This window comes from Halichoeres trimaculatus, unplaced genomic scaffold, assembly GCF_033239565.1.
Source record: "Halichoeres trimaculatus isolate MK-OKI-2021-1 unplaced genomic scaffold, fHalTri1.1 fHalTri1_scaffold_12, whole genome shotgun sequence".
Taxonomy (NCBI): domain Eukaryota; kingdom Metazoa; phylum Chordata; class Actinopteri; order Labriformes; family Labridae; genus Halichoeres; species Halichoeres trimaculatus.
Genome location: NW_027437190.1, coordinates 506971 through 518829, shown reverse-complemented (window position 1 = coordinate 518829; position 11859 = coordinate 506971). Strand labels below are relative to the sequence as shown.

Genomic DNA, 11859 nt, shown 5'->3' with positions numbered 1-11859 from the left:
CCCCCGGTATCCGCAACAAGTTGATCAAGCTGAGAGGGAGCACAAGAGCTCTCTGCAAAAGTAGAGCAAGAATTCAAGGCAGCAGGAATAGCTTCCTTGAAAATGTCTACAGCTCTGTCAGACAAGTTCCTGGACAGGATGATTTTGTTCACAGGTGAGAAATCCGACAGCAAGAATTCAAAAGTAATGAAGAAATGATCCGACAGAAGAGGATTCTGCGGCAAGACAGCCAAGTTGACAGGTTCCACGCCATAAGCAAGAACAAGATCCAAGGTGTGGTTAAAGCGATGAGTAGGATGGTTCACAGATTGTGTGAAACCAAAAGAATCCAGTAAAGACATGAAGGCAATACAAAGACTATTGTCAACGACGTCCACCTGAATATTAAAGTCACCGACAATGATAATTTTATCCGACAGAAGAACGATATTAGAAAGAAACTCTGAAAAGTCGGAGAGAAATTGAGAGTACGCGCCAGGAGGCCGGTAGACGATAACAAACAAAAACGGTTGCGCGGTTTTTACAGCTGGATGCAAGAAACTGAGAAAAAGACTTTCAAAAGAGCTAAAGCCTAGTTTAGGTCTAGTGCTAATATTAAAGCTAGAGTTAAAGATAGCTGCCACTCCCCCCCCACGGCCTGTGTCTCGAGGGTTATGAGTATTAAGGTGACTGGGAGGAGTGGACTCGTTTAAACTAACATATTCACCCTCACACAGCCAGGTTTCAGTCAGAGCAAGTAAATCAATGTGATAATCTGATATAAGTTCATTAACTAGCACAGCTTTAGATGATAAAGATCTAATATTTAACAAACCACATTTGACTTTAACGTCATGTGGTTCATCCGCACCGGAAGTTTTAATTTTTATAAGATTATCATAATTCACTCCTTTATTATTATTATTATTATTATTATTATTATTATTATTATTATTATTATTATTATTATTATTATTATTAAAGTAGTAGTTGTTGTTGTTATAATAATTATTGTTGTTATTGTTATTTTTATTGTTATAGAAAAAGGGTCTCGGTCGGGGAAACGACACAGTCTCTATGTTACAACAGGAGTGGCTGGGAAACTGCACTAAGGGAAACGCAGAGGAGCGTGTAGGACTGCTGCTCTGCTGCCTGGTCTCCACTCTGAGTTGTCAGATGGGTAAACTAATAAAATCAGCCAGATTTCTAGTTAAACGAGCTGCGCCATCCAGAGTGGGATGAACGCCATCTCGGCTAATTAGACCAGGCTTGCCCCAGAAGGATCGCCAGTTGTCAATAAAACCCACGCCATTATCTGGACACCAGTTCGACAGCCAGCGGTTGAATGAGGAGATGCGGCTAAACATCTCATCATTTGCCCTATTTGGCAGGGGGCCAGAGAAAATTACCGAGTCCGACATAATTTTGGCCAAAGCACACACCGACTCCACATTAATCTTTGTGACTTCCGACTGGCGACGTCGGGAGTCATTAACGCCGACATGTATAACTATCTTACGAAATCTACGTTTATCCTTTGCCAGCAGTTTTAAGTTGCCTTCAATGTCGCCCGCTCTGGCTCCCGGGAGGCACTGAACTATGGTGTCTGGCGTTGCTAATTTCACATTCCGTACTACCGAGTCACCAATCACCAGAGTGTTGAGTTTCCTAGCAGGTGTGTTGCTAAGAGGGGCATATTTATTGGAAATGTGAACTTTACGGCTGTCCGGCGTGCGATTTTTATGCTTGCGGCTATGTTTCCCTCTCACGGTCACCCAGCCACTACATCCCGGCTGCTCGGGATCTGCCGGGGGGGAGGCTAAGCTAAGACGGCCCGCACCGGCTACAGGGGGCTGGCTAGCATTAGCTAAATGTGGCCTAGCTTCGGTGCGGGGCCGCGTCTCCAGCTCAGAAACCCTCGCCTCCAGAGCTACAAATAAGCTACATTTAATACAAATATCATTATCCGTAAAGGAGGAAGAGGAATAACTAAACATCTGACACATCGGGCAGAAACGAGCCGCAGAAGGAGAGTCAGAGTGAGAGCTGGAGCTGGAGTGGAGAGACATCGCTAGTGCTGGGGAGCTAAAAGGCTAACAGGAAAACCAGTCGTCAGAAACACCGAAAAAGTATACACCCTTGTGGGAAAAAAGGCGGAGTGCTTGGTGTAAACTACTATAGATCGATAAGATGGCAAGATTGAAAAGAGTGAAAGTCCGTAACAGGTAAAACAACAGATAGATTGAGAGCGAACGACACGACCGTGCTGTACACAGAGTAAAGGAAAAACCGGAAATGATACCACAGACTCACGTGACCGCAGAGATCCAGGTGACGCAAGTGGAGGAAGGGAGGATGGAACTTTATCACTTTGAGATGCACCCAGGGCCTCCAGCTCTGCTTAGTAGCAGCCTCTCCCTTCCCCCCTCCTTCCCTCTTTTCCTTTTCCCAGGTGAGCATGAGTGAGGTGTGTGGAGTGCAGGCAGGGGCAGGCGATTGGTAATCACCTGACTGGTTCACCAGCAGTCACCTTCCTCGACCATAAAACCAGGCTGCAGCCGCTACTGTGAGCTGGATCTTTACATACCACAGTCAGTAGTAAGCTTAAACTCAGTCTTTTCTTGCATATTACGCTCTGGATTTTAACACCCTGTTTCCTGTACCTCAGATCCTGGACCCACTCTGCCTGACTCACCTGTATTTTCTTGATTCTCCAACTCTGAAGCCTCCCCTGGCTCGCTGCACACCTCCTCAGCCTGCCTTCCTTAAAGCTCTCCCCTCTCTTCGGCTGTCTACCAAGGTTTCCCCTCTCTCTCTGGGTCAGCTAACTCTCTAGAGCGAGCTCTGTAGTGTGGTTGGGTCTGTTTAGTTTTTTAGTCCCTTTAAGTTGTGTCCTTTGTCATGCAGGTTGTGTGTTTCCTAGCTCAGCCTCATTTAGTCTGAGATGGTGTTTTCTGTTTATCTTGAGTTAATTTCAGCATAGCCTTAGTTTTGTAGCCTCCTGTGTAGCTCCTTGTTTTGCCTGACTTCTTTAGTTAGTATTCTTCTCCAGCCAGTGTTTGTTTAGCGTGTGTTCTTTTTTTTTCTCTACTATTTATTGTGTCTTTTACTTTCCCGCTGTTTTAAATTATTCTTGTTAACCATTGTTTTAATTGATTGTGTTTTTATCCATTGTGTTTTTATTGATCTTGATTTTAAGCCTGTACAGCACTTTGGCCAACTGGGCTTGTTTTAAAACGTGCTATATAAATAAAGTTTGACTTGACTTGACTTGACTTGACTTGACTTGACTTTGGTTGTTTAATAAACTCTTTACTGCAAATTTTCTGGTCTGCTGTGTCTCTCTGTTGTCCTGCATTTGAGTCTCTGATCCACTCTGTGACAAGTGGATGTACTGGGACCTAATCTGAAGTGTTACAGTGTCAGGGAAGAACACTCTTTATTGTGCGTTCAACATGAGTTTGACCTTACTCCACTACCACCAGATGCAATTGAATTTTAAAGCATGCCAATAGCGGAATGCCCATTGTGCAAAGTAAGTCTTCCTTTGCAGATTTTGGCTCTTCGTGTTCAGGAGTGCATGGAGTCTCAATCTGCAGCAGAAGATAATGTGGTAAATGTAGCTCTGGTATACATGATTTTGCTTTGTGAATGTGACACTAATTTTATATTCTAACTGTCCGTCAGTTTTGTTGTAACACAGATATTTGTGGGTCACATTATAGACATGTCAAAGTGAGGTCCAGATGGTTCCTGCAGATGACAGCCCCTCCTCTGCAGCATGACACAGAGACATTAGTTGAAGAGTTACAGTACTTAAAGTTAATTACTCTATGACCTTTTGAGATGCCTGCGTTGTGGAGGATGAGGGGCAGTATTTAACCCTTAGGATCCCAAGCAAGAAACGAAAATTGATTTTTTCTGATTTTAAAAAATTCTAGTAATAAGTTAGGAGTATACACAACACACTTTTAGGTTTCCTCAGGCATAAAGAACACAGGAAAAAGTGGTGTGGCTCTACCCTTACAGAATCTACAAATTCTGAGACCTAAGATAAGTTGATTGGAATTTTTAGGCCGTTTTTGCTTCTGTCACATTTTTACTCACTGTGGACTCATTTTTCACTGCAATAATAATTTATACACTTGTATGAGGTCAGAAGACCCAGGGCCAAAGCCAGATGTAACTCGACAACCTCTCATTAATATAGCATAACCAGAATGCAAGAAACTTCAATAAAGAAAAGCGGACATTGAAGTTTTCAGAATGTTTACTTTAAATCAATGAAAACTGTGAATACTTATGTACGGAACACTTCATTCAAGTCTTGGATCAAAGAAAAAACAAGTTGTTTAATATCTACAAGCTCTGAACACACAAACTGTTGCTGATTGGTGCAGAGCAGCCCCAAGCTGAAACATGACCTTTAAGCTACTGAATGAGAGTTTGAAAAAAAAAAAAAAAAAAGGCCATCCTATGTTAAACTTTTATCCGTTAAAAAAGAAATACACTTACTGAGGGATTTCTATTCTTGAGAAGTATGTTATGCTGCAAACTTTGTTTCTCTTCTCTTCCTGTCTTTTCCTGTCCTGCTGTTACAAATTAGAAGAATTATAAAAACATGCTAATTATTTTGTTTGAGCACCACAGTCAATGCTTTTTTTTAGTTTAGTTTAGTTTAGTTTAGTTTAGTTTAGTTTAGTTTAGTGTAGTTTAGTTTAGTTTTGTTTAGTTTTGTTTTTATGTTGAAATGGTGACTGGAATTGAAGGTTGATTCTTTGAGGGACCTCGACGTCACAAAAGCCCACAATATTCTCTGACTGATTTTGATTGTGGTCTCTCCAGGTGTGTTTATATTTTCATTCTGATCATTTTTGTAAGGTATTCTAACTTAAGTGATACAACTGTGCAATTATTTTGTGAATAGGACCGTAGGAGAGATTTTAGCTGCAAGTTTGGCTCAAGGTGCCCCAACCGCAGCCTTTTTCAGCCCTTGGACCTACAGTTACCTCGGTAGTGGCTGTATAAATCCAATAATTCTCAACAGTGATGCAGTAGCAGATGACCAGTTTGGAGGGTAAATTGACCAGGTATAACCCTGATGTGCTTGAAATGATGAGCTATAAGAGGATATAGAGCAAACTGTGTCAGAAAATACTGTTAATTTTTTTTTTTTTTTTTGCCATGGTCATTTTATTTTCAGGTTGAGCTTTGAACTGCCTGATCTAGCTGATGAAATCCTTAACTGTGGATATACTGGAGTCTATCCCCAACAGGGAGTCCATTGTTGGGTATGTAATTTTTTCTGCATGCACAAAATGTACATACAAATTAGAGGGTGCCATTAACTGTCTTATGGATATTGTCAAGTTTGCAGTCTTTACCGTGGTTGTGGCCCAGACTGAAAGACCATTTACAGGCTCGGCAAACCTTTGCAGGAGTTTGGAGTTTATTAGCTGATTTGGGTGTGACATCATAACTTTACAATAATCAACTTTTTCCACAATATTCTAACCTTTGTGACACTGAATTTGGGGTTTTCATTATCTGTGAGCCATAATAATCAACTGTTTTTTTAAAAATAAATGCTTCAAAAATGTCACTCTATGTGCCATAAATAGATTGACAATTTAGAAATGAGTGACCAAACAATCTAACTTTTTCATGATCTTCTCTTTTTTCAAAATATACCTGGAGCAATGCTACTCAGAACTACAACACACAGTACAAGGTGCTCCTGGAAATTGTACTTACTTAGTACCAGTGCCAAGTTCAGTGTATCTGTGGGATTCTGGAGGAGTCCCACTGTCCACAGTTGTTGTTCTGTTCTTAGGGAGTGATTATCCCAACCCACCCTGGAGACATCAAGGTCCCTTTGCAGATGCGGAAAGAACACATGCTGGACACAGAAGAGGTGGATGCCATCAGAGGGATCTAGAAGACCTTCATCTTCAATGCTGTGAAGAATAGAATAGAATAGAATAGAATAGAATAGAATAGAATAGAATAGAATAGAATAGAAAATACTTTATTTATCCCCGAGGGGAAATTCAGGAGTCACCGCAGCATTTAAGAAAACAAAAGTAAGAAAGAGTATAGAAAGTGCAAAAAAAGTCCATAAGAAATTAGATGACGACATCCCGTCCACCACTCGTCCACCACTCTCCAGCCCAGCCAGTCTCCACCTACACAGGGTCCAGGACTGAGCCCCCCCAGAAGTCTGTTCAGTCTCTGTCTCCTGGATCCTGTCTGCTCACAGCAGGCGAAGCTCCTCCAATGTGGGGCCAGTGTCCGATGTCAGCTCCGTCAGCCACGTCCGTGAACAGCACGATGCCACTGGGTTAGCACAGCTAGCTCGTCCATCACCCGGGGCTAGATCCCACGTTCCCAACAACAATGGATGGAAGGACAGGTCCACGTCGTCACCTCCCAGCTCACATCCGAGAACCAGCACGTCGTCCTCACCTCCTCCTCCTCAGCTCAAGGGAAATCATCAAGCCCTACACTAGTTAGCATTGACATGCTACAGGCTGCTAACAGCTAATTTTGCATGTAAACAATGCAGCCATGGTTAGATGTAGGATCTCCAGACAAACACAGGAGAAAAGTAGTAAAAAATATCGCTGAAGCCACAAAACGTTTGGTGTCCGTGACCGACAATGAACCATACAAAGTGATGATCCACTCCAAATACAAAGATGACGAAAAAGAGATGAAAAAATTACAAAAAACGGACAAAGACGAGAGAGCTGCTGCAACAGGCAGCTACTTGGGTAGCGCCTAGCAATGGAATGAGAGAGTCTCATAGTGCACATTTGTTAGAGCCATCCTTGCGTCTCGCCACAGACGTTCTATTCTATTAGAGAAAAAGCACAATTTTCTTTAAATTCTCACAGTGCATTTGTTTTTTTGTTTTTTGTTTTTTACCATAGATGATTTTTTTTTTACTGAAAATGATATATAAATGCATAAATACCATTGATTGTGCACACTCTTTCCTGGCAGGAAACTGCCCCTGCCACACCCCCTGAAAGTGAACATGCACCGTGCTATGTCAGCATTTTCAACTCCTTGGTCTCACTGATCAGACTTTGTGCAGCGCTAACAGCTCAGTAAAAGCATGGGTGATAATCTCCGGCATCTCAACCTGGCTGGACAATGTTCTAAAAAGTTGCATCTCCTGGTTGACAACAAACTGGAAATAGTCCATGACGAGGGGCAGTTTTTGTGTGACTTGAGAAAGTTTGATTAGAAGCCACTGAAGAAATTCCCGTTTTTAGTTCCTCCTAGAAAAAAATAGCTCCATGCTTCTTTTTCTTTCATCAAATTAACTCTAGAACTTAAAAGGAGCAAAAAGAGGACAACTTTATGTCGAAACGAAACATGCGCACTGCAGTTTATCTGTAATCTATCCCGGTAGTTTACCTTCATTTAAACTTGCAAACACTTGCCACAAGGGATGAATGGAGCAATAAAATGTTTTGAAGGTCTGTGAAACATGTGATGATTGGCACATGGAGGGAGCTGACATATTCACAATTCCTCCAGTATTTATTCAGTGTAAGAGGACAGTAAAACACATGAATTGTCTTCTAAAATTTCCCTTGTACCTCTGTTCCTTCAGCAGTGCTATACGGCACAACTGTGACATCTAGTGGACGAAATAAACAACTACATGCAGCTAGATGGCTGAACGGTGCTGCACTGAAACCTGTGACCATCAGAATATGTGAGCGCAGGGGGCGATGGCGGGCATTGACTATGTGTACTTTGTCCAAAAAAGAGAGGAGAAGAAGTTGAGTTACGTAAATGTCATTCTCAAAGATTCATCTGGGGTAAACGTTTGCAAACATTTGTTATCCTCTCACATTGATCCGGGGCCTGTACTACAAAGCTGGATTAAGTCATCCAGGATAACTCTGCGACAACTCGCTGATCTTCACCGGATCTCCGTTATCCAGATCTGCTGTGCTATGAAACTCGTTATCAACTCGATAAGTGAATCTGGCTGGGATCTGTGCGTGCACACATGAAATGGGCGTGGTTAGCAGCCCTGGAGCATTTTCAATGGACAATGGAAAAGAGAGCAGCCTACTTTACGGTGGAGGAGCAGGAAATAATCCTGCAAAAATACGAGGAGTACCGCAACATAATCCAGGCCAGGAGCAACACAACTGCGGCCGCGAGAAGCCGGAGGGATTGCTGGCAAAAAATCTCTGACAGTGCGGTCTTTCATGCCCGCCCGAGAGAACCGATTGGTCAGCGGGCAGTCTGTCACACCCTGTGAGCTCTTATCGTGGAACTTAACCTGCTCTGGACCAGGTTTGGCATTCAGCACGAGTTACCGGGGCAACGTATCTGGATAAAAAGAGATCCACATTCATAGCACGGTAAACCAGAAACTTATCCAGGAAGTTATCTCACTAAGAGCTAATCCAGCTTCGTAGTACAGGCCCCTGGACTCAAGTATTCCTATTATGGATCATCATACAGTCAGGAACACACAGAGCTAGGCGCCGCCCTGTTGGCTATGGCTGCCTTTTGCAGCAGCTCTCTCTTTTTTGTCTATTTCTTGTAATGTTTTTTTCGTCTCTTTTTCGTAATTTTTGTATTTGGAGTGTATCATTTCTTTGTATGGATCATTTGTTGGTCATGGACACCAAACTTTTTGTGGCTTCAGTGATATTTCCACTATTTTTGCTCCTGTGTTTGTCTGGAGAGCCGACATGTAACCATGGCCACATTGTTTACATGTGAACTCAGCTGTTAGCAGTCTGTAGCATGTCAATGCTAACTGGTGTAAGGCCTGATGTCTTCCCACAAGGTGAGGAGAAGGAGGTGAGGACGACATGCAGGTTCTCAGGTGTGAGCTAAGAAGTGACGACATGGACCTGTCCTTTGTGATGGTTCTGGATACATACTTCCATATTTAGTGAGGTTTTGAGAGCGTTGGAAGTTAGTAGACGTAGCCAAAAGTGCACAGCCACACAGGTCTTGGGTCTTCACAGTGCTCTTGTTTATTAACAAAAAGGCAGACATAACCTTACCAAGCCCGGTTATATGGCTATTATTTCATCATGCAAACAAAATAGCGAGTACATACATCACTTGTGAGTCCAGTGGTAGAATAGGAGTATGGGCGCTCGGAGTCAGGGATGCTTCCATAACGAGAGAGCCACTCAGACTGAAAACAAAGATGACAACCGCGACCTCTGGTGGCGTTGTACAGTCTTTCTCAAAGGTACATCACACAACCTCAACTGTTACACCTTCCATCTTTTGTTATTGGGAACGTAAGATCTATCTCCAATAAGATGGACGAGCTAGCTGTGCTAACACAGCAACAGAGGGAAAACCAGAGGGCGGCAGAGTTGCATCATGCTATTCACAAACATGGCTAACAAAGCTAACATCAGACACCAACGCCATGTTGGAAGAGCTTCATCTGCTGTGAACAGACAGGATACAGGAGACAGAGATGGAGCATGACTGAAGAAGCTCAGTCCTGGACCCTGTGGAGGTGGAGGCTGGTTGAACTGGAAAATGATGGACAAGCTGTCATCATCTATTTTCTTAAGGATCTTTTTGCACTTTCTTACTTTTGTTTTCTTGATTGCTGCTGTGACTTCAATTTCGTTGTACTTGTTACAATGACAATAAAGTTCTATTCTATTCTTTTCTGTTCTATTTTCTCCCACCCAATCAACACAATCCCCCAAACTTGTACACAGGCACAGCACAGATGAACATGACAAAACTTACACATAAATACGGGGAATGAACTGATACAGACAACAGAGCCTCTCCTTCTCTTTTAGCGAACCCCCCTTCAGTCTAGGATGCATCTGCCAGAATACCTTACACATCCTCGGTCCCACATAATCAAAAAAGGGAGTCCATATATGATGAAATGTTCCAATTTTCCTTTTTGGTGCGATATGTCAAATAATCTATGGGAAGCAGTGCAAATGTAACTTTGTGCCATTCTGAGAGGGTTGGTGGCTTTTCTGAAATCCATTTAAGTTACAAACTTTCTTGCAGCATAGGTCAACATTCCACAGTTTTTCATTATAGGTGTTCTTGATTTTAACCCCAACAGAAGGCATACAAGGGTCCATTCTCCAATCCTTGTTAAAAAGCACACTTTGAAACAATTTTCCCAAAAAATTCCTGTATATACACATAAGACTACACAGTATGTATAAAGCTACTGATCTCTGTGTTACACTTGGTACACTTCTAGACTTCTGAAGGTCCATTCTTTTTCTAAGATGAGGCGATATCTTTATTCCTGTTTGAAATGCTTTTTTCTTCCCTCACATTTATCTGAATCACCCCTTTAGCTAAGCATGAGTTGTATATCTGCACTATATTGGGGCCTTATTTTTGGTTCCATGATATCAGTTTCCCTTTGCAACCAAATAATACAACAGGGCCCAAGTGAGTATGAGGCCCGAGGCAAATTTCATTTACACTGAAGCACAGACTTCTGTAAATGAATGCTGTGTCATTCACACATGGTTATCGTTCACCAACACTTAATCTCTCACATCCACTATAAAGTACACTATATCTCTTCAACATAATGCGAAGCACTCATAATTTTTTTGTCTTTGTTAGAGATGTGGTCTTGTATTAATTTACACCTTAGGATTAAATACTCTGCATGCAGTCACTGCTGTTTACTGAACAAGTATCATTGAATAGCTTTTGGTTTGCAAACTGAAAATTTCAACACACACTCCCTGCGCTCAGGAGCTCCATAAGAGACAGAATGCTCTAACTGAAGTGTGTGATAGAGTAGGGATGGAACGGTTCACAAAATCCACGGTTCAGTTCTTATCACGGTTTTGTAGTCACGGTTATCGGTTGAGTTCAGTGTAAATTGTTGTTGTTTTTAACACCCCAGATTACTATATACCCAAATAATCCACTATTAACAGATTATTTTTAATCAATTATATCATGTATAGTCATGAAATACCTGAAAGAATGAGACTGTTTACCATTTCGAACATCATTAAAGCTGAGTGAAACATTGCCAGTTTCAACATGCCAACTCCTCAGTAAGGAAAGTCACTATTGACTGTCCACAAAGTCACTAAAAGTCACCAAATGACGCTGCTGTCTAATCTGCAGAATAATTCATGTGCATGTAATTGTCATGGACTTTGTAGGGCAGAGAAATAACAACGGAAGAGAGAAAGCAGTTAAAACACAACATCATAATCAACTACAAAATTACTACAACTACAAATGAACTGTCTTCCATCCATTTTTTAAAATTATATCTAAATATCAACCCTCTTCCTTAATCTGGGCCGGGGACGACAGAAGTGACCATAATGAGACACACACTTGCGTGATTCATGGGAAACCAGGAGGAGACTGCTGTGAGTGAGGAGTGGAGGTGGGCGGATCAATACAAATATTGATAATATCAATACCAAGGTTAGTATTGATATCAAATGATACCAGTGTAAAAAGATCAATACTGTAGTTGAATTTTTTTCTCCTGCATGCACTGACTGCTGCAGTTTTATAAAAGTGGGGACCTAACTATGTCTGTGTCACAGCGCCGAACCCCCACCCCCACCCCCACCCCCACCCCCACTCTCTCCTGATTTTTGATGATGACAGTCACGTGGCTCAGCCGCACCAGAAAAACAAATAAGCAGACTCCAAAAAAAGGGGGGTTTGTTCCAATTTTTTTCATAACATTTATTCTGGTGTGGTTTTTTCATTATACTTTACTCTTTAAAAAAATGAGTGCAATAATGGGGGAACATTTTACTTATTTACTTGTTTTTTGTATTGTAGTCTTTAACTGTACCCTAAAGAGGATATTGTTTTGATTTTACCTGTAAGTGATAATTTTTT

At 41.8% G+C, this 11859-nt stretch overlaps 1 protein-coding gene across 1 annotated transcript; it reads right to left on the bottom strand.

Moving 5' to 3' along the window:
- Positions 1–350: 350 nt before the first annotated feature.
- Positions 351–2126, bottom strand: LOC141801162 (uncharacterized). The gene has a single exon (XM_074684114.1). The coding sequence runs from the start codon at positions 2046–2048 to the stop codon at positions 1152–1154; it is 897 nt and encodes a 298-aa protein (XP_074540215.1). The 5' UTR covers positions 2049–2126; the 3' UTR covers positions 351–1151.
- Positions 2127–11859: the final 9733 nt, after the last annotated feature.